At 36.2% G+C, this 23,616-nt stretch overlaps 1 protein-coding gene across 1 annotated transcript in view; it reads left to right on the top strand.

Moving 5' to 3' along the window:
* The window catches only part of MOB1B (MOB kinase activator 1B), a 66,094-nt gene that overhangs the window by 35,690 nt on the left and 6,788 nt on the right, over nucleotides 1–23,616 (top strand). The window contains exons 2-5 of the mRNA XM_036852983.1: nucleotides 7,548–7,714; nucleotides 13,114–13,207; nucleotides 19,376–19,509; nucleotides 21,588–21,751. Coding sequence (XP_036708878.1) covers nucleotides 7,548–7,714; nucleotides 13,114–13,207; nucleotides 19,376–19,509; nucleotides 21,588–21,751 — 559 coding nt within the window. The remainder of the gene's footprint in view (nucleotides 1–7,547; nucleotides 7,715–13,113; nucleotides 13,208–19,375; nucleotides 19,510–21,587; nucleotides 21,752–23,616) is intronic.

Genomic DNA, 23,616 nt, shown 5'->3' with positions numbered 1-23,616 from the left:
TGCAGGATTATAGTTTTTCTTGCTTCTGCTGTCTGCCCTCTGGTAGTTGAGGCTATCTAAGAGGCTTGATGGGAGGCTCTGGTGGTGGGTAAAGCTGACTGTTGCTGTGGTGGTCAGAGCTCAGTAAAACTTTAATCCTCTTGACTGTTGATTGGTGGGGCTGGGTTCCCTCCCTGTTGGTTGTTTTGCCTGAGGCGACCCAACAGTGGAGCCTACCTGGGCTCTTTGGTGGGACTAATGACAGACTCTGGGAGGGCTCTCGCCCAGGAGTACTTCCCAGAACTTCTGCTGCCAATGTCCTTGTCTCCTCCACGGTGAAACAGAGACACCACCCCCCATCCCCCCCCCCCCCCCCGCCTCCAACACTAGCAGGTAGGTCTGGTTCAGTCTCCCCCCGGGTCACTGCTCCTTCCCCTGGGTCCCGATGCACACACTATTTTGTGTGTGCCCTCCAAGAGTGGGGTCTCTGTTTCCCCCAGTCCTGTCGAAGTCCTGCAATCAATTGCCACTAGGCTTCAAAGTCTGATTCTCTATGAATTCCTCCTCCCGTTGCCGGACCCCCAGGTTGGGAAACCTGACGTGGGGCTCAGAACCTTCACTCCAGTGGGCGGACTTCTGTGGTATAAGTGTTCGCCAGTCTGTGTGTCACCCACCCACCAGTTATGGAATTTGATTTTACTCTGATTGTGCCCCTCCTACCATCTCATTGTGGCTTCTCCTTTGTCTTTTGATGTGGGGTATCTTTTTTGGTGAGTTCCAGTGTCTTCCTGTCAATGATTGTCCAGCAGCTAGTTGTGATTCTGGTGTTCTCGCAAGAGGGAGTGAGAGCACGTCCTTCTACTCCGCCATCTTGGTTCCTCTCCCCATTTTCTTCTCATCAACTTTTTAATCTTACCAGATTTCCTCAATTTCTGATCTTCTCTTAGCCTTCTTTCTTGCTTTCCAGAAATATTGAGGGTTTCTTTTTTTTTTTTTTTTTTACTCTCATAACATTAACAATAACAGCAACAGCACCACCAGTGATTATAAAAGGATGTAAGGCAGAAATGTAAATAGATATGTCTGTTCAGATTGCTAACTTTCTGAATCAAGATTGTATTTTTGGTACTCATAGCTTTTAGCCTTTAACCTTTGGCTTTATTATGTCTAGAACACATTCTACTTGATTTTGACAGTTTGCAACATCTTTTGCTGGTGCATATGTGTGTTTCTGAAAGTACAAATGTGTGTGGCAACCTTTTAGGGGAAATTGCTCTCTCGTGAAATTGTATTTTTCCTTAATGGCAGTGCTGAATATTCATATAAATTAGAAGAGGTGTGAGGAGAGGAAATGGAATTAGGTACTTTGAAGATTGTTTTTAAAAATGTACCTACTAATGACACTCTCAGTATAAATTAGCCTTGTGTTGTTTCATAAGTGACTTGATTAAACTTTGGTGATAGAGGAAGAAAATAGTTAGAAATAATTGGATGGAAAATAAAGGTAAGCATCATGTAGTGTTGGGTAGTGGATAAAAGAATGGGCTTTAAATATTTAAATCCTAGATTTAAATTCTGGCTCCTACTTTACCAATATTATAAGCTTGAGCAAATTATTTAAGTACTTGAAGCCTCAGTTTTGTTACCCATAAAATAAAGGAAGTGTAGTATGTACGTCATAGAGTTATGAAGATTAAATGGGATATTGCATGTAAAATACTTAAGAGTACAAGGCCTGCAGTAAATATTAGTTAATATTAATCATCATCATTACTATCTTAGTGTAGGAGTTCTCAGCCTGAAGTTGACTGGAACTATCAATTAACAAGTATTTATCAAGTATCTGATCTCTAGTATTGGATTTAAACCTATAGAAGGAGCTACTGTTGTGAATATCAGGTTGGTACCTAGAGATGGAACAAAGTGAGCTATTATTAGTGGAGTTCTTACCACAGGGTTCAATAGTAAGGTAGATGTTATTATTCCAAGCTGAGGCTTGGTAATGTTAAGTAACTTGAAGATAATGGACTGTTTTTGAGTCCCACTTCTGCCATTGAATTTAGCTAGGTGGTCAGAGTAAGTCACTTAACTTTGAAGGTATGGAGTTATTGACACAAATAAGTTGATGTTAATTTACTTCTAATTTTGAATATATTGACATGTTCTTCAGGGTCAAAATATACAGATTTGTATTCTTCTAACCCTTACTAGTGCCCCTGTTTTGAGTTCTCTGTAAATCCGCCCCCTCAATTCCTTCAGCCTTACGATTCTCCAGTCCAACTTAGAAAATATCAATTTTGTTGATAGTTGGATTGAACAATAAAGGGTTAAAATTGAGGGTAATGATGGGTGTGACTGTGTTGAGATAGTAAGAAGTGGTTTATGAGAATAAATGTAGGTGTCACAGTGGGGACTAATCTATTGTTTAGGGTCTCAGAGAGGAAATAAATGATGCTTTTGAAATTTACAAAAGGTGATCAAATTGGATGACTAATTATAAGGGATATGTGTTCAGAGTTTTCCCTTTAGACTCAGTTATTTACCTGTCAAGCCATCCTGTCTTGCTCTAGAAATTGATTGTCCTTCAAATATGAGTAAGAGGACTGGAATAAACAAACCTGAATCCTGGATGTTAATTTGGAAAGAAAAGACCTCAGCGTAATGCTGTGAATTGTCAGTCACATTTACATCCTAATCAGAAAGCTCTAAACTCTCATATAGTTATGATGCCCTGTTGGGAGCTGTACAAGAGAAACTAGCAATTGAATCCCTGTCCTCTAAGACCAAAAAAGTATATAGCTACTCTCATACATTGTTAATAGGTTTTAAAAGGGTACAACTTATTTTTTGGGAAAAAATAGGCCTTATATAACAATTTAAAATGTATGTGCTCTTTAGCACAGCAATTTTATTTCTACGAATTTATCTTTCATAATATGAGGATACTTACTGCGGCATTGTTTTTTTGTTTTGTTTTTTATAGTTTAAAATGCTCTTGGAATCTTAGTTTTTGGGTTTTTTTTAACTTATTTATTTCTTTATTTTTGGCTGCGCCAGATCTTAGTTACGGCACGCATGTGGGATCTAGTTCCCCCACCAGGGATTGAACCTGGGCCCCCTGCGTTGGGAGTGCGCAGTTTTACCCACTGGACCATGAGGGAAGTCCCTGTGGCATTGTTTGAAGTAACAAATGACTGGAAACAACCTAAACGTGTATCAGTAGGTGACTGATTGAAAATATTATATACCTATATAAGGAAATATTATTCGGTCTTTAAAAAGAATGAAGTAGATCTACTTCTACCTTAATACACAACAATATTCTGGATATATTAAGTGAAAAACATTACTTAGTATACTATAGTATGCAACAACTGTATAAAACAGGCATAATCATTCTTATGCTTGTGTAGGCATAGACTCTCTGGAAGGATACACAAGATATTTCTTCTGAGATTCTTCTGATACAGAAATTTCTTCTGCGGGGGTGGTGTGGGAGGGCTACATACTTTCTGTTATTGAAAATGTTTTTGAATATTTGCATCAAATGTCTTAACATGTCATGTGAGATATATTTGCATTTGGCCACATACACTGTTACCTTAAGAACTTGCACTCATTGATGAGGAATTTTGTGTACATGCTTCGGTACTTGTACTTTTGAACTTGAGGACTCTCTTAATCTTTTGACATGGGAATAAGGAGCAGTATTGAACCACCACCCCTTCCAGGGTAGGGTGCATCCTGGTTGAAGTTTCAGGTAGTTGAAGAAAAACTGAATATAGTTTTAAAAAAGAACATTTAAAAAATCAGAATACTGAAATGCTTAATTATTCTGCCTGAATAAAGCAGAAGGGTCAGAAAGAAGGGGAATTTGATGGAGAACTTGAAAGCATTTTGGAAGTATGAAAGTACATGGAAATGAGGAACCGAGGAGGGAGTCCTCAGGGAACTAAAAACATTTTATAAACATTATCTCATCTCTAAATTATACCCTTTTGTAAAAAGTTATTTTCCAGACTTTCAAAAAACAAAGTAAAGAAATTGAAGCCCAGATGATAATTTGTGGTTTCCTAAGTAACATAAGAAGAAAATAGCAAAATGAGGACTAGCACCTTTTTTCTTGATTTCCCGCCCAACCCCACGAGTATTCTATCACCTGAACCGTGACATGGGAATAGCACCAAAAACCAAACCAAAACATTTAAAAAATTCTGTTTGGAACTTGATGTGTAAGAGCATTTGTTTCCAAAGTAAGGTTATATTTTCCCCAGTCTTAGGGGACAAGAATGGGAATAAGGGTTGAATACAGCTTTGTACATTGCACTACCATTTCTTTTTTTTACTATGAGTCATTCTGGTTCAGAAAAAGGAAGGATACGAACATTTGCACAGCATGTTACAGCTTTAGAAACTTCTTTCACCTTTATTATTTTCTCATTTTGCAGCTCTTTATGATACAGGTAGTGGTAATGTTTTGTTATTGTTATTAGGCTTTCACTATTAAAGAAAAAATAGGCTCGAGAAAGTTGGGTAATTTGCTTGACATAACAGCTGATAAGTGTCAAAACTGGCCTTTACAAAATCAAACTCAGATTTTTTTTTTTCTTTCTACCGAAGTACAAGGTCTTTGAGGTATATTTGTTTAGCTTTGTGGAAGACCAATTCTGGGTGGGTCATCAATCAAGAAAACATTTGGAAACCTAAAACTTGAAGGGGCAGTGGGTTCAATAAATAGGTGGTTTAGGGGAGCAGGGGAGGCTCTGATCCTCCTGGGTGCAAGCACAGCTGATGTGCTTGTTGTTCTCATGTACTCTGCCAGCCCTTTTCAGAGCAGCTTGTCACCTCAGTTGCTGCACCGGTCTGAGCAGTGGGCTATTTAAAGGGAATGTACTTAACACTGGGCCTGAAGACGTGTACCAGATTGGTGTTAGGAGAGCTATTTTTGTAGTTAATCATACATAAGTTAGTGAAATGTCTTTTTGTAAAAAATATTGGTGGTTTATTTCTCACACTAAATTTTGATAAAGGATGAGACGGAGCAGGAAAATGAAATAAGCGTCAAGCTTGGTAGGCATAGTGACCTTTTCTACGTTTTCACATTTTAGAGATGCTGGGAGAGAATTTGACATTTAATACATTATCTGATTAAACTGAAGAAGCGTTTCCACACTCTAGTGTCTAATATTGACTTTGGGGTTTACTCTGAGTGCAATGGAAAGCCACTGAGTGGCTTTAAGCAGAGGAGTAACATCATCTGGTTAGTGTTTGTAAAGAGATCCTTGGCTGTTGAGTAGAGGTATCTGGCAGGGAGAGGGACCAAGGTTAGAGTTGAGGAGTGTCACTTTACTCTAAATAAACACCTGAGAGACTTACATGTAAATGAGAATACCATTATCTTAGAGTGAAAAATATCTGTCATTTGAATTGGTTATTTGGGTTGACTAATAAGTAGATTCTTAGTTTCTCTCAGGATTCTCAGTATTTTTTGAAAACTCCTCAGGTGATTATAAAATGCAGCCAGGGTTATCTTGGGGTTATCTGCTTTATCTTGGGGAAAAAAGGAGAGATCTTGGGGGGTAAGCTTGGGAGAAGGGGGTTAAAAGTGAAAAGCTTTGGAGAGCTTGGAAAGTATAACTATTGTTTATCTGTTTTCTTTGGAATTTTATTTTAAAATTCGTATGTTCAAATGTCTGAATGTTACAGTAGTATGAATTTAGTAACATTAAACTTTAGGTAATTCCTACTTATCCAGCCTCTTCTAATTGATTCTTTCCCTATATGTTCCTTTTCATAAGAAGAGCCAGGGCAGTATTGAGAATGGATGACTATAATATAATACAATTTGATAAGAATTTGCCAGCATTGGGGCTTCGCTGGTGGCACAGTGGTTAAGAATCTGCCTGCCAATGCAGGGGACACGGGTTCAAGCCCTGGTCCAGGAAGATCCCACATGCCGTGGGACAACTAAGCCCGCGAGCCACAACTAGTGAGCCCGAGTGCCACAACTACTGAAGCCCGTACGCCTAGAGCCCACGCTCTGCGGCAAGAGAAACCACTTCAATGAAAAGCCCACACACCGCAACGAAGAGTAGACCCCACTCTCTGCATCTAGAGAAAGCCCGCACGCAGCAACGAAGACCCAACGAAGCCATCAATAAATAAATAAATAAATAAATAAATAAATAAATAAATAAATAAATAAATAAAGGGGCTATCCATTTGAACATCTCTTAAAAAAAAAAAGAATTTGTCAGCATTAACAGAAGATTCCATCTCTTAAAAATTCGTCAAACCATTTCTAAGATGAGTTTCCATTGATTCATTTAAAAAATATATTTCTTTGTGTATACATACACACATTTAGAAATTTGAGCAACCATGTTAATGTCTAGCTACTTATCTGCATACCTGGGATTCTGGATTAAGATTGCTGTTGCTTCCTATAATTGGATAGAAGCACATGTAGCTTTTCTTTCTTTTTTTTTTTTTTTTCATAGTTTCTTTTTTCTTTTTTTAATAGCTACATTATTTATTTATTTTATTTTTTTAGCTGTGTTGGGTCTTCGTTTCGTGCGAGGGCTTTCTCTAGTTGCGGCAAGCGGGGGCCACTCTTCATCGCGGTGCAGGGACCGCTCTTCATCACGGTGCGCGGGCCTCTCACTATCGCGGCCCCTCCCGTTGTGGGGCACAGGCTCCAGACGCGCAGGCTCAGTAGTTGTGGCTCACGGGCCCAGTTGCTCCGTGGCATGTGGGATCTTCCCAGACCAGGGCTCGAACCCGTGTCCCCTGCATTAGCAGGCAGATTCTCAACCACTGCGCCACCAGGGAAGCCCCCAGCTTTTCTTTCTTGCTCTAGGATTTTTGTGCTTTACTGATATAAAATTATATCTTTATGTGTTTTATACAAAGGAAACAAATTATTTGTATTAGGATGAGAGACTTAGAATAGGGGTAAAAAGGAATACAATGACTAAAGATTATCACAGAAGTACTTTTTTGATTTTTGTTTTAAATATTTATTTATTTATTTATTTGGCTTCACCGGGTCTTAGTTGTGGCACACAGGATCTTCGCTGTGGCGTGTGGGATCTTCGTTGCGGCACTTGGGATCTTTAGTTGTGGCACGCGGGCTCTTAGTTGCAGCACGCGGGATCTAGTTCCCTGACCAGGGATCGAACCTGGGCCCCCGCACAGAGTCTTAACCACTGGACCACCAGGGAAGTCCCCAGTACTTTTTTGTTTTTATAGAGTACAATTTATAATCCTGAATCAGTAATTTATTGTTAGATTAGTTAGCTGGATTAGTTATAGCTAAAAATTCTTTTTCTCCTTTGGAGTTACAGTAGGGAATGTAGAGGAGGTTTGTAGGAGTTTTGGGTAATCAAACACAGTAGTTACAACAATGATATTGCCAGGATTTAACGTAGCCGGTACAATTTAGGGCTGTTCATTTGTGGACTTTTAGGATCACCGCTGTTATTTTATGCAGTAATATAGTGTAGTAGACTCTATTGAAAGTCATGCCTTAAACACTGATGTGCCTTTTTCTTCTTTCCTATTCATAGTGGTAGTCGCTCCTCTAAAACGTTTAAACCAAAGAAGAACATACCAGAGGGTTCTCACCAGTATGAGCTCTTAAAGCATGCAGAGGCCACACTGGGCAGTGGAAACCTCCGGATGGCTGTCATGCTTCCTGAGGGGGAAGATCTAAATGAGTGGGTTGCAGTGAACAGTAAGTAGCCTTTCTGTTTCTCAGTAGACCGTAAATTAGGTTAGTAGCCTCACTGTAGGTGAGTGTTGGGGTGCTCTCTATTCTAGGATTTAGTTAGCAACGTAATACCACAAGATAGTGGTACCTCAATTTACTTTAACCTTTATGGTATTTTATTTCTGAATATGGAGTTACATGAAATTCTTATCTCCTGTTATCATGTAATACAAAGCATAGATTTACCATCTTCATTGGAAAAAATGATAATAATAGCAGCAATTAATGTTTATGGAACACTGTGGCACTCTGCTATTCCTTCTACATGAATTATTTTTATTTATTTATTTTATTGAAGTTTATTTGATTTATGGTATTAGTTTCAGATGTATAACATAGTGATTCAATATTTTTAGATTATACCCCATTTAAAGTTATTACAATATAATGGCTATATTTCCCTGTGCTGTACAATATACCTTTGTGGCTTATTTATTTGATACTTGCTGGTTTGTACCTCTTAATCCCCTACCCCTGTCTTGCTCCTCCTCCATTCTCTCTCCCCGCTGGTAACCATTTGTTTGTTCTCTATATCTGTGAGTCTATTTCTGTCTTGTTATATTCATTCATTTTATTTTTTAGATCCCACATATAAATGATATCATGCAGTATTTGTCTTTCTGTGTTTGACTTAACTTCACTAAGCATAATACCTTCCAGGTCCATCCATGTAGTTGCAAATGGTAAAATTTCATTCTTTTTTATGGCTGAGTAATATTCCATTTGTGTGTGTGTCTGTGTGTGTGTGATAAAGAAGATGTGTTTATATATATGTATATGTTACACACACACACACCCACACACCATTATCCATTTATCTGTTTATGGACGCTTAGGTTGCTTCCATATCTTGGCTATTAGCCTCCATATGCTGCTATGAACATTGGGGTACATGTATCTTTTCAAATTATTGCTTTTATTTTCTTCTACATGGATTATTTTATTTCATCTTTACAACCTCATGATGTAGGTACTATTATTATCCCAGTATATAGATAAGAAAGCTGAGACAGAAAGACTGTAGTAATGTGCTTACATTTTACAGCTACTGAATGCTAGAGCCTGGGCTCAAATACAGTGGTCTAAAATTTCAGAGACTGCGCTTTAACCCCTATGCTAAATTGCCTCTTTCAGTAGCATATTTAGTTATTTGTCTAAACTGTGCTGTAAAAAGAAAAAAAGACAATTCAATAGTGATCTTATGAAATTAGTAAAATATGTTTATGATATATTCTTAACCTCTAGAAAGAAAAAAATATAAGTAAAAGGTAAATATATTCTTGGGAATTAAGCAGTGTAAGTTGGGGAATAAAAGTGGTACTTTAAAAAAAATTTTTTTTTTAAATTTTATTTTGATTCTTTTCTCTCTCTCTTTTTTAAAATTAATTAATTAATTTATTTTTGGCTGCGTTGGGTCTTCATTGTTGTGCGCGGGCTTTCTCTAGTTGCAGAGAGAGGGGGCTACTCTTCATTGCGGTGCGTGGGCTTCTCATTGCGGTGGCTTCTCTTGCTGTGGAGCACAGGCTCTAGGTGCGCGGGCTTCAGTAGTTGTAGCTCACGGGCTCTAGAGCAGGCTCAGTAGTTGTGGTGCATGGGCTTAGTTGCTCCATGGCATGTTGGATCTTCCTGGACCAGGGCTTGAACCCGTGTTCCCTGCATTGGCAGGCGGATTCTTAACCACTGTGCCACCAGGGAAGCCCAAAAGTGGTACTTTTAATATTCAAGGTTTATCAGCATTGGTGAAGAAATTAATAGAATTTTATAACTGGAGGCAATTTATATGACTCCAGTTATAATAAATGAAATTTAATTGAAAATATACACTAAATGCCTAGGCTTTGATTAAGGAAAAACAGAGCAGTATCTTTATTGTAATATTTGATGGCATCTTATTGTAATTTGAAACATATCATGGGATTTATAAATTGAGCTGCCACCCACTAACTTTTAGGAACCTAAGGTATTTTACTGAGATGTCTTAAAACCTTACTGTGACAGCAGTTCTGTAAGAGCAGTATTTATTAGAGTATGGTTATCCTCCTGGACCCAGAGAGTTTAGTTACTAAAGAGATAAAGTGATTTGTTTGCTTTATTGATGAGAGTCATCTAACCTATAAGATAGTTCTATGACACTTTAAGGACAATATTCAGAATAAATTTCCAATATATGTGTACATCCTTTTTTTGGGTACTTGTTTGTGCCTTTTCGTACCACTTATTTGAGAGCTCATTTTCTAATTTTAGAAATCTAAGGAAGGCAGTGTAGAGCTTCGGTACTACATGAGATTGTGACTTTTAAGTATAAAAGCAGATCATTGTTTTCTGTCTGTATTCTCTCTGTTTCAATTATCAGAACTGAGTGTCTGTACTATTGAAATGTCTAGAACTTCAGGAACTTATAAAATTTCACAGACATTTTGCAGTTATAGCCAGAAAAAACTTGCTTTGAACTGAAGTGTTTGAACATCCCCGTAGAACATAGAATTCTGCCTTTAAAATACAGCATTTGACTGAAGTATTGGATTACAATTTTTTTCTTATTTATAGTAATCTTTCCAAGTGACACTTGATGAAGTGAATAGGATTTGAGGCTAGATAGACAGTTTCCATTCACTGACAGTGATTAAGTAAACATTTCGGGTACATAAAAGAGTGAAGGGGATTTGTTGATAAGATTGGCATCTTAATGGCCTTTTTCCTTCAGTTTACTTGCCAGATGAAGATAAATGGTAGAAGATGGGAAATTTTAGAAATTCAACAACTAGTCTCATAGCCAGAAACCAGAGGCTGGTTTTGAACATTCTGCTGCTAGAAAGAGTGATAGCTTAAAGAAGATACAAGGTTCAGAGTTTTGGAAAAAGTAGATGGATGGCTTATAATTAATTTTTGTGGCACAGAATCTTGAGGCCATATCTTCATTTGTGGAAGAAAACTAAGAATTACTAAATGTCTACTTTATGGTAGACATGTATTTTGTTTTTTAGCACTCTGCAGTAAACTGAATTTTAAAGGTAGGAAACTGAGATTCAGGGAGGTTAAGTAACTCAACTATTAAGTATAGAGTTGGGATTCAAAGCCATAGGTTACCCACTGTTCATGTGGAGGACAACCCGATTAAAAATGGGCAGAAGACCTAAATAGACGTTTTCCCAAAGAAGACATACAGATGGCCAACAGGCACATGGAAAGATGCTCAGCATCACTATTCATCAGAGGAATACAAATCAGAACCACAATGAGATATCACCTCATGCCTGTCAGAATGGCTCTCATCAAAAAGATCACAAATAACAAATGTTGGTAAGGATGTGGAGAAAAGGAAACCCTACAGTGTACTCTTGGTGGAGATGTAAATTGGTGCAGCCACTATGGAAAACAATATGGAGGTTTCTCTTAAAATTAAAACTAGAACTACCATATGATCCAGCAATTCTACTGCTGGATGTATATTTTAAGAAAATGAAAACATTAATTTGAAAAGATACATGTACCCCAGTGTTCATAGCAGCATATGGAAGCTAATAGCCAAGATATGGAAGCGACCTAAGTGTACATCAACAGATGAATGGATAAAGATGTGGTGTATACACACACACACACACACACACGCACACACACACAATGGAATATTACTGAGCCATAAAAAAGAATGAAATTTGCCATTTGCAACAACATGGATGGACCTGGAGGGTATTATGATTAGGGAAATAAATCAGAGAAAGACAAATATTGTATGTTATCACTTATATGTGGAATCTAAAAAATAAAAAAAGAAGAATGAATATAACAAAACAGAAACAGACTTACAGATATAGAATAAACTAGCAGTTACCAGTAGGGAGAGGGTAGGTGGGAGGGGTAAGATAGGGGTAAGGGATTAAGAGGTACAAACCTCTATGTATAAAAGAAATCAGTTACAAAGGTATATTGTACAGGACAGGGACTATAGCCAATATTTTATAATAACTTTAAATGGAGTGTAATCTATAAAAATATTGAATCACTATGTTGCACACCCGAAACTGACAAAATATTGTAAATCAATTATACTTCAATTTTAAAAAGAAAAGAAAGAACACCAGTCTTTCTAAAGCTTTATGTGGAAAGGAGAAAATACTAGTGTTATGAGTTCTATGTGGACATATAAGAAAGGAAACCAGGTCATCTAACTTATGAACTTAGATGTAAAAATCCTAATAAAAATATTAGCAGATTGAATCTAGCAATACTTAAAAATTATAACACATCATGACCAAATTATTCTTATTCCTAGAATACTAGGTTGGCTTAACACTTGCAAATCAGTTGTAATTCACCGCATTAGCCAAAATAAAGGAAGAGGAAGAAATCATATGATCATCTCAGTATAAGCAGAAAAAACATTTGGTAAAATTTAAAATCAATTCGTAATAAACTTATGAAGTAAAAGTTGAGAACTTTTTTCTGATAAAGCATATCTACAAAAAAGATACAGCAAACATCATATTTGATAATGAAATGTTGAAGTTTTTTCTCAGATTAGGAATGAGTTAAGGTTAGCCACCATCACCACTTTCCTGGAGCGTTAGCCAATGCAGTAAGGCAGGAAAAAGAATAAAAGATAATAATAACTGGAAAGGAAGAAACAACATTTATGTTCATAGCCAACATGAATGAATGTTGAAAAACCAAAAGACTATGATTTTATTACTACACCATCACTATTATTATGAATAGGTAAATTTAATAAACTTGTTGGCTTTGAGGTCAATATAAAAAAATTATGAGTAGCATAAAAATTATAAAAAAACAAGGAATAACAGTTTTCCAGTGAAACATATGGAAAACTATTCCTTTATGATTGGTGTTTTCTGTGCTCTTCTTAAGAAATATTTCCATGCCAAAGTTCATGGACATATTTTTCTATGCTCTTTTAAACTTTATTGTCTTGCCTTTCACATTTACATGTATGATCCACTTGGAATTGCTTTTCAGGTATTGTGTGAGTGAAGAGTCAAGTTTTATTCTTTTCCATAGAGATAACCAACAGACTCAGAAACCGTCTCACATTTTTTTACGGTGTTGTCTTTTTCTTAGTGATCTATAGAAGTTCTTTATATATTCTGAATATAAGATTTTTATTGATTATATGTGTTGCAAATGATTTCTCCCACTCTTGCTTGGCTTTTTATTCTCTTAAGGGAGTCACTTAATGAACAGAAGCTCCTAAATTCAGTGAGGCAAATATTGTTTGTTTGTATTCTTTTCATCTGTTCTTTGTTGAGGAAACAACACTGATAGATCTGAGATTCTGCTGGAATAAAAGATTGTTTGAGTAAAATTAAAATTTAACTTTTTACTTATAACTGATATTTGCTTTGCAGCTGTAGATTTCTTCAATCAGATCAACATGCTTTATGGAACAATCACAGATTTTTGTACAGAAGAAAGTTGTCCAGTGATGTCAGCTGGCCCAAAGTAAGACATGATTCATGATCAGTTCTCATTTTTACTTTATCATGCAGTTCTTAGATTAGAAGAAAATTTCTGACCTTATAATTTCTGTATTTAGCATCTCCTTCAGTGATTTACCAATGACTAATGTTTTGAGTCCAGATTCCTTAGCCTGAGCTTTATAGTCCTCCCTATTGTATTGTCCTCCATCCTGCCTTTCTTCTGATTGCTTATGCCTCTCTATCCAAATATTTTTTAAAATCGAAATATAGTTGATATACAATATTATGTTAGTTTCAGGTGTATTGCATAGTGATTTGACATTTCCATACATTATGAAATGATCATCATGATAAGTCTACTAACCATCTGTTCCCATACAAAGTTATTACAGTGTTATTGACCATACTCCTTATGTTGAATATTATATTCCCATGACTTATTTATTTTATAACTGGAGGTTTGTATCTTTAAATCCCTTTCACCTATTTTGCTCTATTCCCATCCCGCTCCCCTCTGGCAACCACCCTTTTGTGTGCTGTATCTGTGAATTTGTTTTCTAGATTTCACATGTAAATGAGATCATACGGTGTTTGTTTTATTCTGCCTGACTTATTTTACTTAGTGTAATACCCTCTAGATCCATCCATGTTGTCGCAAAGGGCAAGATTTCTTTCCCTTTTTTTTTATGGCTAAGTAATATTCTGTTTTGTGTGTGTGTGTGTGTGTGTGTATACACACACACCCCCCCCCCCCACATCTTCTTCATTCATCTGTTGATGGACACTTAAATTACTTTCATATTTTAGGTACTGAAAATAATGCTGCAATGAAAAACATATATCTTTTTGCATATATGCAAATATCTTTTCAAATTAGTGTTTTTGTTTTCTTTGGGTAAATACCCAGAAAAGAAATTGCTGGATCTTATGGCAGTTCTATTTTAAATATTTTGAAGAACCTCTATACTTTTCTCCATACTGGGTACACCAATTTGCAATTCCACCAACAGTGCATAAAGGCTCCCTTTTTGTCACATCCTTGCCAATACTTGTTCTTTGTTGTCTTTTTGATAATAGCCATTCTAACAGGTGTGAGAAGTATCTCATTGTGGTTTTAATTTGCATTTCCCTCATGATTGGTGAGGTTGAGCATCTTTTCATGTGTCTCTTGGCCATGTGTATGTCTTTGGGAAAAATGTCTATTCAGGTCCTCTGCCCTTTTTTTTAAAAATTTTTTTGCATTTTTTTAAAATTTATTTATTTATTTATGGCTGTGTTGGGTCTTCGTTTCTGTGCGAGGGCTTTCTCTAGTTGTGGCAAGCGGGGGCCACTCTTCATCGCGGTGCGCGGGCCTCTCACTATCATGGCCTCTCTTGTTGTGGAGCACAGGCTCCAGACGCGCAGGCTCAGTAGGTGTGGCTCACGGGCCTAGTTGCTCCGCGGCATGTGGGATCTTCCCAGACCAGGGCTCGAACCCGTGTCCCCTGCATTGGCAGGCAGATTCTCAACCACTGCACCACCAGGGAAGCCCCGTCTGCCCGTTTTTTAATTGTGTTGTTTATTTAGTTATTTATTTTTGATGTTGAGTTATATGAGTTCTTTGTATATTTTGTATATTAACCCCTTATTGCATATATCACTTGCAAATATCTTCTCCCATTAAGTAGGCTACCTTTTCATTTTGTTGCTGGTTTCCTTACTGTGCAAAACCTTTTTAGTTTAATGTGGTACCATTAATTTATTTTTGCTTTTATTTCCCTTGCCTGAGAAGACAGATCCAAAAAATATTGCTAAGACTGATTTCAAAGAGTTTTCTCCTAGAAATTTTATGGTTTCAGGTCTTACATTTAAATCTTTAATTCATTTTTATTATATTTTATTTATTTATTTTTAAAAATATTTATTTGTTTATTTGGCTGCTCAAGGTCTTAGTTGTGGCATGCGGGATCTTTGTTGAAGCATGCAGGATCTTTAGTTGCGGCATGTGGAATCTTTTAGTTGTGGCATGTGGGCTCTTCGTTGTGGCATGCGGGATCTAGTTCCCTGACCAGGGCTTGAACCCGGGCCCCCTGCATTGGGAGTGTAGAGTCTTAACCACTGGACCACCAGGGAAGTCCCTCATTTTTATTTTAGTTTATGTTTGTACATGGTGTGAGAAAGTAGTCCCGTTTGATTCTTTTGCATGTAGCTCTCCAGTTCTCCTAACATCATTTATTGAAGGGGCTGTCTCTTTTCCCCTGTTGTATATTTTTGCCTTCTTTGCAGATTAATTGACCATTTAAGTGTAAGTTTGTTTCTGGGCTCTCTATATTCTATTCCATTAATATGTGTTTCTCCTTTTGTGCTTGTACCGTACTGTTTTGATCACTATAGCTTTGTAGTATAGCTATAGTATACTATATGTATGTATGTTTGAAATAGGCAGTGTGAAACCTTCAGCTTTGTTCTTCTTTCTCAAGATTGCTTTGGCTATTTGGAGTCTTGTGTTTCTGTACAAATTTCAGAATTACTTGTTCTAGTTCTATGAGAAATGCCACTGTTATTTTGATAAAGATTTCATTGAATCTGTAGATGGCCATGGGTAGTATGGTCATTTTAAAAATAATAATTCTTCCAATCTGTGAGCATGTTATATCTTTCCATATGTTTGTGTGTTTTTCCATTTCTCTCATAAATATCTTAAAGTTTTCAGAGTACAAGTCTTGTACTTTTTTGCTTAGATTTATTCCTAGGTATTTTATTCTTTTTGATGCAGTTGTAAATGGGATTATTTTAAATTTATCTTTGATAGTTCACTATTAGTGTGTTGAAATGCAACAGGTTTCTGTGTATTAATTTTGTATCCTGCAACTTTATTGAATTGATTGATGATCTCTAGTAGTTTTCTGGTAGCATCCTTAGGATTTTCTATGTATAGTATCATGTTATCTGCAATGACAGTGACAGTTTTACTTCTTCCTTTCCAATCTGGATTCATTTTATTTCCTTTTTTTGTCTGTTTTGGCTAGGACTTCCAATACTGTGTTGAATAAAAATGGTGAGAGTGGGCATCTTTGTCTTGTTACTGATCTTAGAGGAAATGCTTTCAGCTTTTCACCATTGAGTATAATGTTGGCTGTGCGTTTGTCATATATGGCCTTATTATGTTGAGTATGTTCCCTCTAAGCCCACTGTTTTGAGAGTTTTTGTTAATCATAAATGGATGTTGAATTTTGTCAAAGGCTTTTTTCTGTATCTGTTGAGATGATAATATGATTTTTATTTTTCAGTTTGTTAATGTGGTGTATCACGTTGATTGACTTGTAGATATTGACCATCCTTGCATTCCTGGGATAAGTCCTGCTTGATCATGGTTTATGATCCTTTTAAAGTATTGTTGGATTCGGTTTGCTAATATTCTGTTGAGGATTTTTGCACCTATGTTCATTTGTGATATTGGCCTGAAATTTTCTTTTTATGTGGTGATTTGTCTGGTTTTGGTCAAAGTGATGCTGGCCTCATAGAATGAGTTCAGAAGTTTTCCTTCCTCTTCAATTTTTTTGGAATAGTTTGAGAAACATAGGTAATATAACTCTTTAAATGTTTGGTAGAATTCACCTGTGAAGCTGTTTGGTCCTTAACTTTTGTTTGTTATGAGTTTTTGGGTTTTTTTTAAATTACTGATTCAGTTTCATTATTGGTAATCCATCTGTTCATATTTTCAGTTTTTTCCTGATTCAGTTTTGGGAGATTGCATGTTTCTAGGAATTTATCCATTTCCTCTAGGTTGTCCATTTGACTGGCTATAATTGTTCATAGTAATGTCTTATGATCATTTGTACTTCTGTGGTATTGTTTCTAACTTCTCTTCTTTCATTTCTGATTTTATTTGTTTGGGTTTATCAATTTTGTTTATTTTTTCTGAGAGCCAGCTCTTAGTTTCATTGGTCTTTTCTATTTATTTTATTATTATTATTATTATTAGTTTCTATTTCATTTAATTATGCTCTATTCCTCATGGTTTCTTCCCTTCTACTAACTTTGGGTTTTGTTTGTTCCATTTTTCTAGTTACTTTAGGTATAAGCTTAGATTGTTTATTTCAGATTTTTCTTATTTCCTGAGGTGGGCTTGTATTACTATAAAATTCCCTCTTAGAACTGCTTTTGCTGCATCCCATATATTTTGGATCGTTATGTTTTTGTCTTCATTTATCTCCAGGTATTTTTTGATTACCTCTTTGATTTCTTCAGGGACCCATTGGTTATTGGGTAGCATGTTGTTCAGACTCCACCTGTTAGTATTTTTTGCACTTTTTTCTTGAAGTGGTTTCTCAGTTACTATTATTATCATTATTAACCAAGAAATGAACATTTTGGAATTTGTAGTTTATAAATTCATACCATGATGACACATAAATTTCAAAGACAATGGTCTGTCAAAGGTGGAATAAAAAAATCAGTGGGTGCAAAATAGAGTTAGAAGATGAAGTCATCATAAGTATAAACATGACAAAAGAAAAGGAAAGAATCAGGGAATCATAAACTCTAGAAGTATAAGCAATATACAGTTGTTTTATTTTTCAAAAAACCTTAGGACATTGAATATTAGTATTTTTTATAAAGCTTCAGGATATTGAAAATTATTTTTGGTTTACTGTGCCTGCTTTTGACTTCTGCATTTAAAAATGAATAGGGAACACCTGAGATCATTAACAAAATGAAAAACATGATTGTGAGAGAAATGCAAAAACGTTGAGGCTTCATAACATAAGGGAAAAAACATGGATGAGTTCCTGTCTTTAAATGAAGACTAAGTAATGATGGCTAGAAGTCCTACCATTCATGTTCTCTATCTCCTAAGAGGCTCAAACAAGAAGAGGCTTAAGTCTCACTTGAGACTTTTGTTTTATGTTAGGAAGAATCTCTTGACTGTGAAAGTGATTAAATAGTGGAACAGGATGCCAAGAAATGTTGGGGTATCTCCTCTTGGAGACTTTCGAAGTAGACTTGACATTCATCCCTGTTTCCCAGGGTTGGTATGCTGTCAGAATATTTATTCAGGTGTATCCTGTTTAAGATTTACTGTTCAAGTGTAAGTAACTATGATTAAGTAGAAAGCATCATTGTTATCCTATCTCAAGATAGTTTTCATTGTTTAAAATAGCCTGTAGTATTTTTCCATCATATTTTCTTCCAGCTCCTTTGCTAGGCTTAATCACCTCTATCATTATGTCAGTCCAAACTCTGGGACAAGATTATAAAAACACAATTGATTCAAAGAGAGAAGCTAAGTGGCAGAAGTAACCTTCAGAAACTAAAAAACTAAATGCTAGTTCAGTTTAGATAATTTAGTACATGGAGTTTCAGCTGCATGCTTACTCCTTGTCTTAAAAATCAGGTTGTGGTTGTATGTGTGTGTGTTTGTTTAAGTAACTCCATTAGCATTCTGTTGTACTGTTTTTACATACTCATTTACAAGTCTGTCTTCTCTATTAGTCTTTTTCCTTGAGAACAGAGAAAGTGTCTTTCATTTTAGTGTCCCTTGTTCAAGAACAGTATTCCTTGACACAGTATTTCTCACATGGTAGGTGTACATTAAATGTTTATTATACCAAAGGATAGTGTCTGGTTAATACCCAGATACCATAGGCATCTTTATTTGGGTTGCCAATTTTCCTCAAAGGCATGTTTAGCTCCTCAACCAAATGTACTCAAATACTGAATCATTCTCTTTTTCATTAATCTTACTTAGGCGCTTCCATGTCATTCTCTAGTCTTAACCCAAAATTTAAAGCCCCAAGTTAAAAAGAATTGTACTGCGTAAGGAGAAACGTTTTTTGAGGAAGAAAACAATAATCATAAAGATTAAAGATGGTCATCATAGAAGTGGGAAGTAAACTTAGGGTTTCTACTATGGCAGTTTATACTATGTGTGATTCTAAAATATAACTGCTATGTATGAAGGAAAGCTCACAAAAAATGGGTTTGGTGGGATCTGCTTAATTTGTATCCTGATAAATGCAAAATAGTCCAATAGCAATTTAAAAATGCTAAATTTAAGTGCCAAATGCAAAAAATCTTTATTTGGAGGAAGAGATTAGAATATGTCCTGAATACATTCCTAATAAACATATATATGTAATATAAAAATATACACATGATATATAGGTATACACTGATATTCTGTGTACTTTTTATCTTTCTAATACAGATATGAGTATCATTGGGCAGATGGAACAAACATAAAGAAGCCTATTAAGTGCTCTGCACCAAAGTACATTGATTACCTGATGACTTGGGTTCAGGACCAGTTGGATGATGAGACATTATTTCCATCAAAAATTGGTATAATTGTTTAACTGGGATCCATCATGATTTATCTCTAATTTCATGCGTTTCTAGGGCTTATTGCCTCTCTATTCCAGTTTAGATAAAATCTAACCATGTTAGATTACCATACCTATCAAAATATTGCTAATCTTATGTACTTGAAAGTATCTATCTTTTTCATACCAAGTTTATCATGAATATTAGGTAAACCTCCCTATAATTTTAAACAGTAAGAAGATCGGTATATGTTGGATAGTAACAAATCTGGCCTGTGTTGGGGAAAAAAGAGACTGGACATTGGGTAAGCAACCAGTATCATCTGCTGCAGTCATATCCATTTCTTGTTTAGGAAGGGAGTTTATATGACTTCAAAACAGTTTTACCTTATATTGGTGGCAAAGAGGGCTTTTGTATTCATGACCCACGGTGTGAACCTTGCAGGCTGTGAAATCAGGCTAGGTGAGAAGAAAACAAGATTTGACAGGTTGGCCTGTTATCAACTGAGTGACTTTTATATATACTGACCTTTTAAAGGGCTGACCTTTCAAGTGGAAATTACATTTAGACAGTTCATATGACTTTAGTGTGTCAAACTCCTTACAACTGTGTTTTCTGAAAAAATTAAGAATTTGCTCTTTTTCAACTTTTTGACTGTATTTTATGCTTTTTTAGTTTTGGGGAGAAGGATATAGTAGAGGAGTCAGCAATGTAAATAGTTGCTGTTGTTATGGCTTGTTTTAAACACATTCATTGAATGCTTTAACTACTTTGGAGCCTTTGTAGTAAAAGGTCTATTTTTCAAGACTGCATTACTTATATACATAGTAATGGTTTGGGATAAGTGCCCTCATCTTGTCTTTTATCTTCATAATATATTTTTTAACTTTAAATTTTAACCCAATTTCAAGCTTCTAGAAAATTTGTTAGAATTGTGCAAACAATCCCTATGTATCCTTCTTCCAGATTTTTTAGTTGCCAACATTTTAACACATTTGCTTTCTCTCTCTCTCTCTCTCTCTCCCTCCCTCCCCACTCCACATTCTTTTCTTTTTCCTGAACTGTTTGAGAGTAAGTTGCAATTATGATGCACCTTTATCTGTATGTGCTTCAATGTGTATTTCCTTAGAAAATCACAGTATAACTGTCAGAATCAGGAAATTAACACCAGTACAATACTACTGTCTAATTTACAAATCTTATTCAGATTTTTCAAAATTTCCCAGTAATATCCTTAAGAGCAAAAGAAAATCTTTGACATTTGTTTTCATTCAGTGTCATGTCTCTTTAGCCTCCTTTAATGTGGAATATGTGTATTTCTCAGGCTTCTTTGGTCTTTTCATGACACTGACATTTTTGAAGAGTGTAAGCATACTATTTTATATAGTGTCCCTTCATTTTGGGAGACACTTATGTACCCCAAAATGTCTGTGTTTTCTTGTGATCTATAATATTTTTAAACTGGCAGTAGGCAATGTGATGACATTGAACCCAGTAGTACCAGTATTTGCCTTGTGTTTTGCCAATCTGGATCATTTAGCCACTTTAACAAAGGATGCAGACTTCTGTATTTTTCTAGCTTTGTATTTGTTTAATGCTGTAAAAGTGCTCTAATTCATAAAACAAGTCTCTCTAATTGAACTGAGACTGCAGCTAGTTTCAGGGTAAATGTAGACCTGGTGTAGTAATGAAATAATTTCCATAGAAAAAAATATGAAAATGTATTGCAGGAATTTTAAACAAAACTAAACATAGTAATACATTATTTGTGTTCAGCGTAAGAAATCTGAGGATCTGAGTATATGTTTTAGCTCCATTACCATCTTAGACATCTATTTGTTTCATTTTGGTAAAGTGGTGGTATATTAGAGGCCTAAAGGGCTAAACTGAAGACAAATTCTTATTCCATAGAAGCATTGAAGTTTATTTTCATTCATGATATGTTGAGAACTTTTGAAAAGTACAATGGGTATTTTAAGTAGTAATTCATAAATACTTCTTATTTTCAGCCTTGTCTTGGTAATTTATATTGCCATTTGCTGATAATGCCTTGTTCTCTTCTTGTTAATAGAGGGGGTTGTTTATCTATTTACTAGGTGTCCCGTTTCCGAAGAATTTCATGTCTGTGGCAAAAACTATACTCAAACGCCTCTTTAGGGTTTATGCTCACATTTATCATCAGCATTTTGACCCTGTGATCCAGCTTCAGGAGGAAGCACATCTCAATACATCTTTCAAGCACTTTATTTTTTTTGTCCAGGTAAGTTGGATTAGGAGATCTTTTTTGCTCAGAAAAAGCAGTTATCTACAGAGTTTTGAGGTAAATACTACATCCATACTGTCAGGATACAATTCGCTATATCTCTCTAGTCTTCATCCCCTTTAATACTTGCTATGATGATAAAGATTGGCCTTTGGTTTCTGAATTCCATTGCAAATCTACAGTGAATCTGAGAGGTCTTACCTTGGATTTGCTTCAGTTAACAGTCCATAATGGAGCCGCTGAATAAAGAACCTGGCTAGTTTGGTAAACATGTAGATGAACTTGGTCTTGAGCACTCCTCCTACTCCTGTTAACCCTCAATTCCTGTCTGCTCTGGATCTTTATTTAGCATACTTTGCCATGGAAATGGACTCTAAATATCATACCTTTTTCCCTCCTATTTAAAACCATATTCTGAGTAATTTTTGAATTAGGTACTGTCCATTATTCCAAAGGGGAAAAAAATATCCCAAAGAGTGTTGAAGTTCCAGAGGTCCATTAATTTTTGATCTGAATCCTTAGTTGACCTCCTCTTCCTTCTCTCTTTATTTCTCAGAGAATGGGCCTTAGAGATGTAGACTAAAAAGAGTGAGGCTATTCTTGTCCTGCTTTAATAATTAGAGAACTAAAAGGTAGGAGTGAAAAAGAGGTAGACATGCATAAGCTGAGCAGCTGTTTTTTGGTGGAGTTTGGAGAAGGGAGATGGTAGGCAGGAGAAGTCCAAAGCTTGAATCTGTGTTGTTTTTGTATATCTGTGGGCATAAACTTATAAATACCTTTCCCATGCCCCATCTCCACAAAGAAAAAGGGGTTTATTTTCCCTCTATATACACTCCTCATAATGAGGACACACATTTTGTATCTTAATTTCACCTATATAAACAAATTTTAGGAGATAGTAACTTGCCAAAACTGTTGCCCTGAGCAATTATTTTACTATGGTATCCCATCTATAGATACCAATAGAAACAAAATGTTATCCTAAAATTTGCATCTGTGCTTTGGTTTAGGCAGAACATGATTGCTTGAGGCTTTAGTGGTTTGGGGGAGGATATTCTCCCACCAGAAGGTTTAGGTTTACCATACTGTGTGATCTTAAAGTACACTGTATCTCCCAACTCCTAGCAAATAGTAAGGGATTGATATGTTGCATTTACCACATCTGAGCCTAGTTACATCTCAGGACACTGTGACCTTCTTAAAGGTGGGTCCATTAGTTATACAGTATCACCCTTTCTTTGAGTGAGAGTGGCCTCTGCCTTGGGCCTCACAATTTAGAAGTTCTACTCTGGCCCTTCCCCATACTCCTCCCCACAGAGTGAGAAATCCACAGGGCCAAGAACATACCTACATAGATCCCTTCTGGTATGTGCTTGGATACCTGAGATTCAGAATTCCCTGCCCACATGGTCTCAAGTGTATTGCCAGGGTTTGCATGGATCTTTTCCTTTGGTCCGTTCTTTTAAGGGAAGGTCATATCTCTGATAGCCAGACCTAAGGGATAGCCAGATGGCAGCTGTTGGTGAGTGTGTGTGGACATTGCCTTTATAAGCCTGTCAGGGTGTCCACACTACTGCATGTGAGACCCATTGAAGTACAGGATGGAGCTGCGGTTTGGTGGATCAGGGAGGTTTGCTGAGGGCCAGGGACTGGCTCTCATGTCACTACTTTCCAGTGTAGACTGAGGAGTCTTAAGAATTCTAAATTTGAATCTGCTTTCCTGGCTACTGTGGTGTGTTTGTTAAGGTAGGAGAATCGAACATATATAACAATATATTAGCTTAATGTAAAGTACAGTAATTTAGTCATGTGATGTATATCCATTTGTGCTCTTGGTCCAGACCCCGCAAGTCTTAGTGGTA

This window comes from Balaenoptera musculus, chromosome 5 (assembly GCF_009873245.2).
Source record: "Balaenoptera musculus isolate JJ_BM4_2016_0621 chromosome 5, mBalMus1.pri.v3, whole genome shotgun sequence".
In the NCBI taxonomy this organism is placed as follows: domain Eukaryota; kingdom Metazoa; phylum Chordata; class Mammalia; order Artiodactyla; family Balaenopteridae; genus Balaenoptera; species Balaenoptera musculus.
Note: the sequence above shows the minus strand (reverse complement) of the source record. Positions and strands in the feature narration are given on the sequence as shown.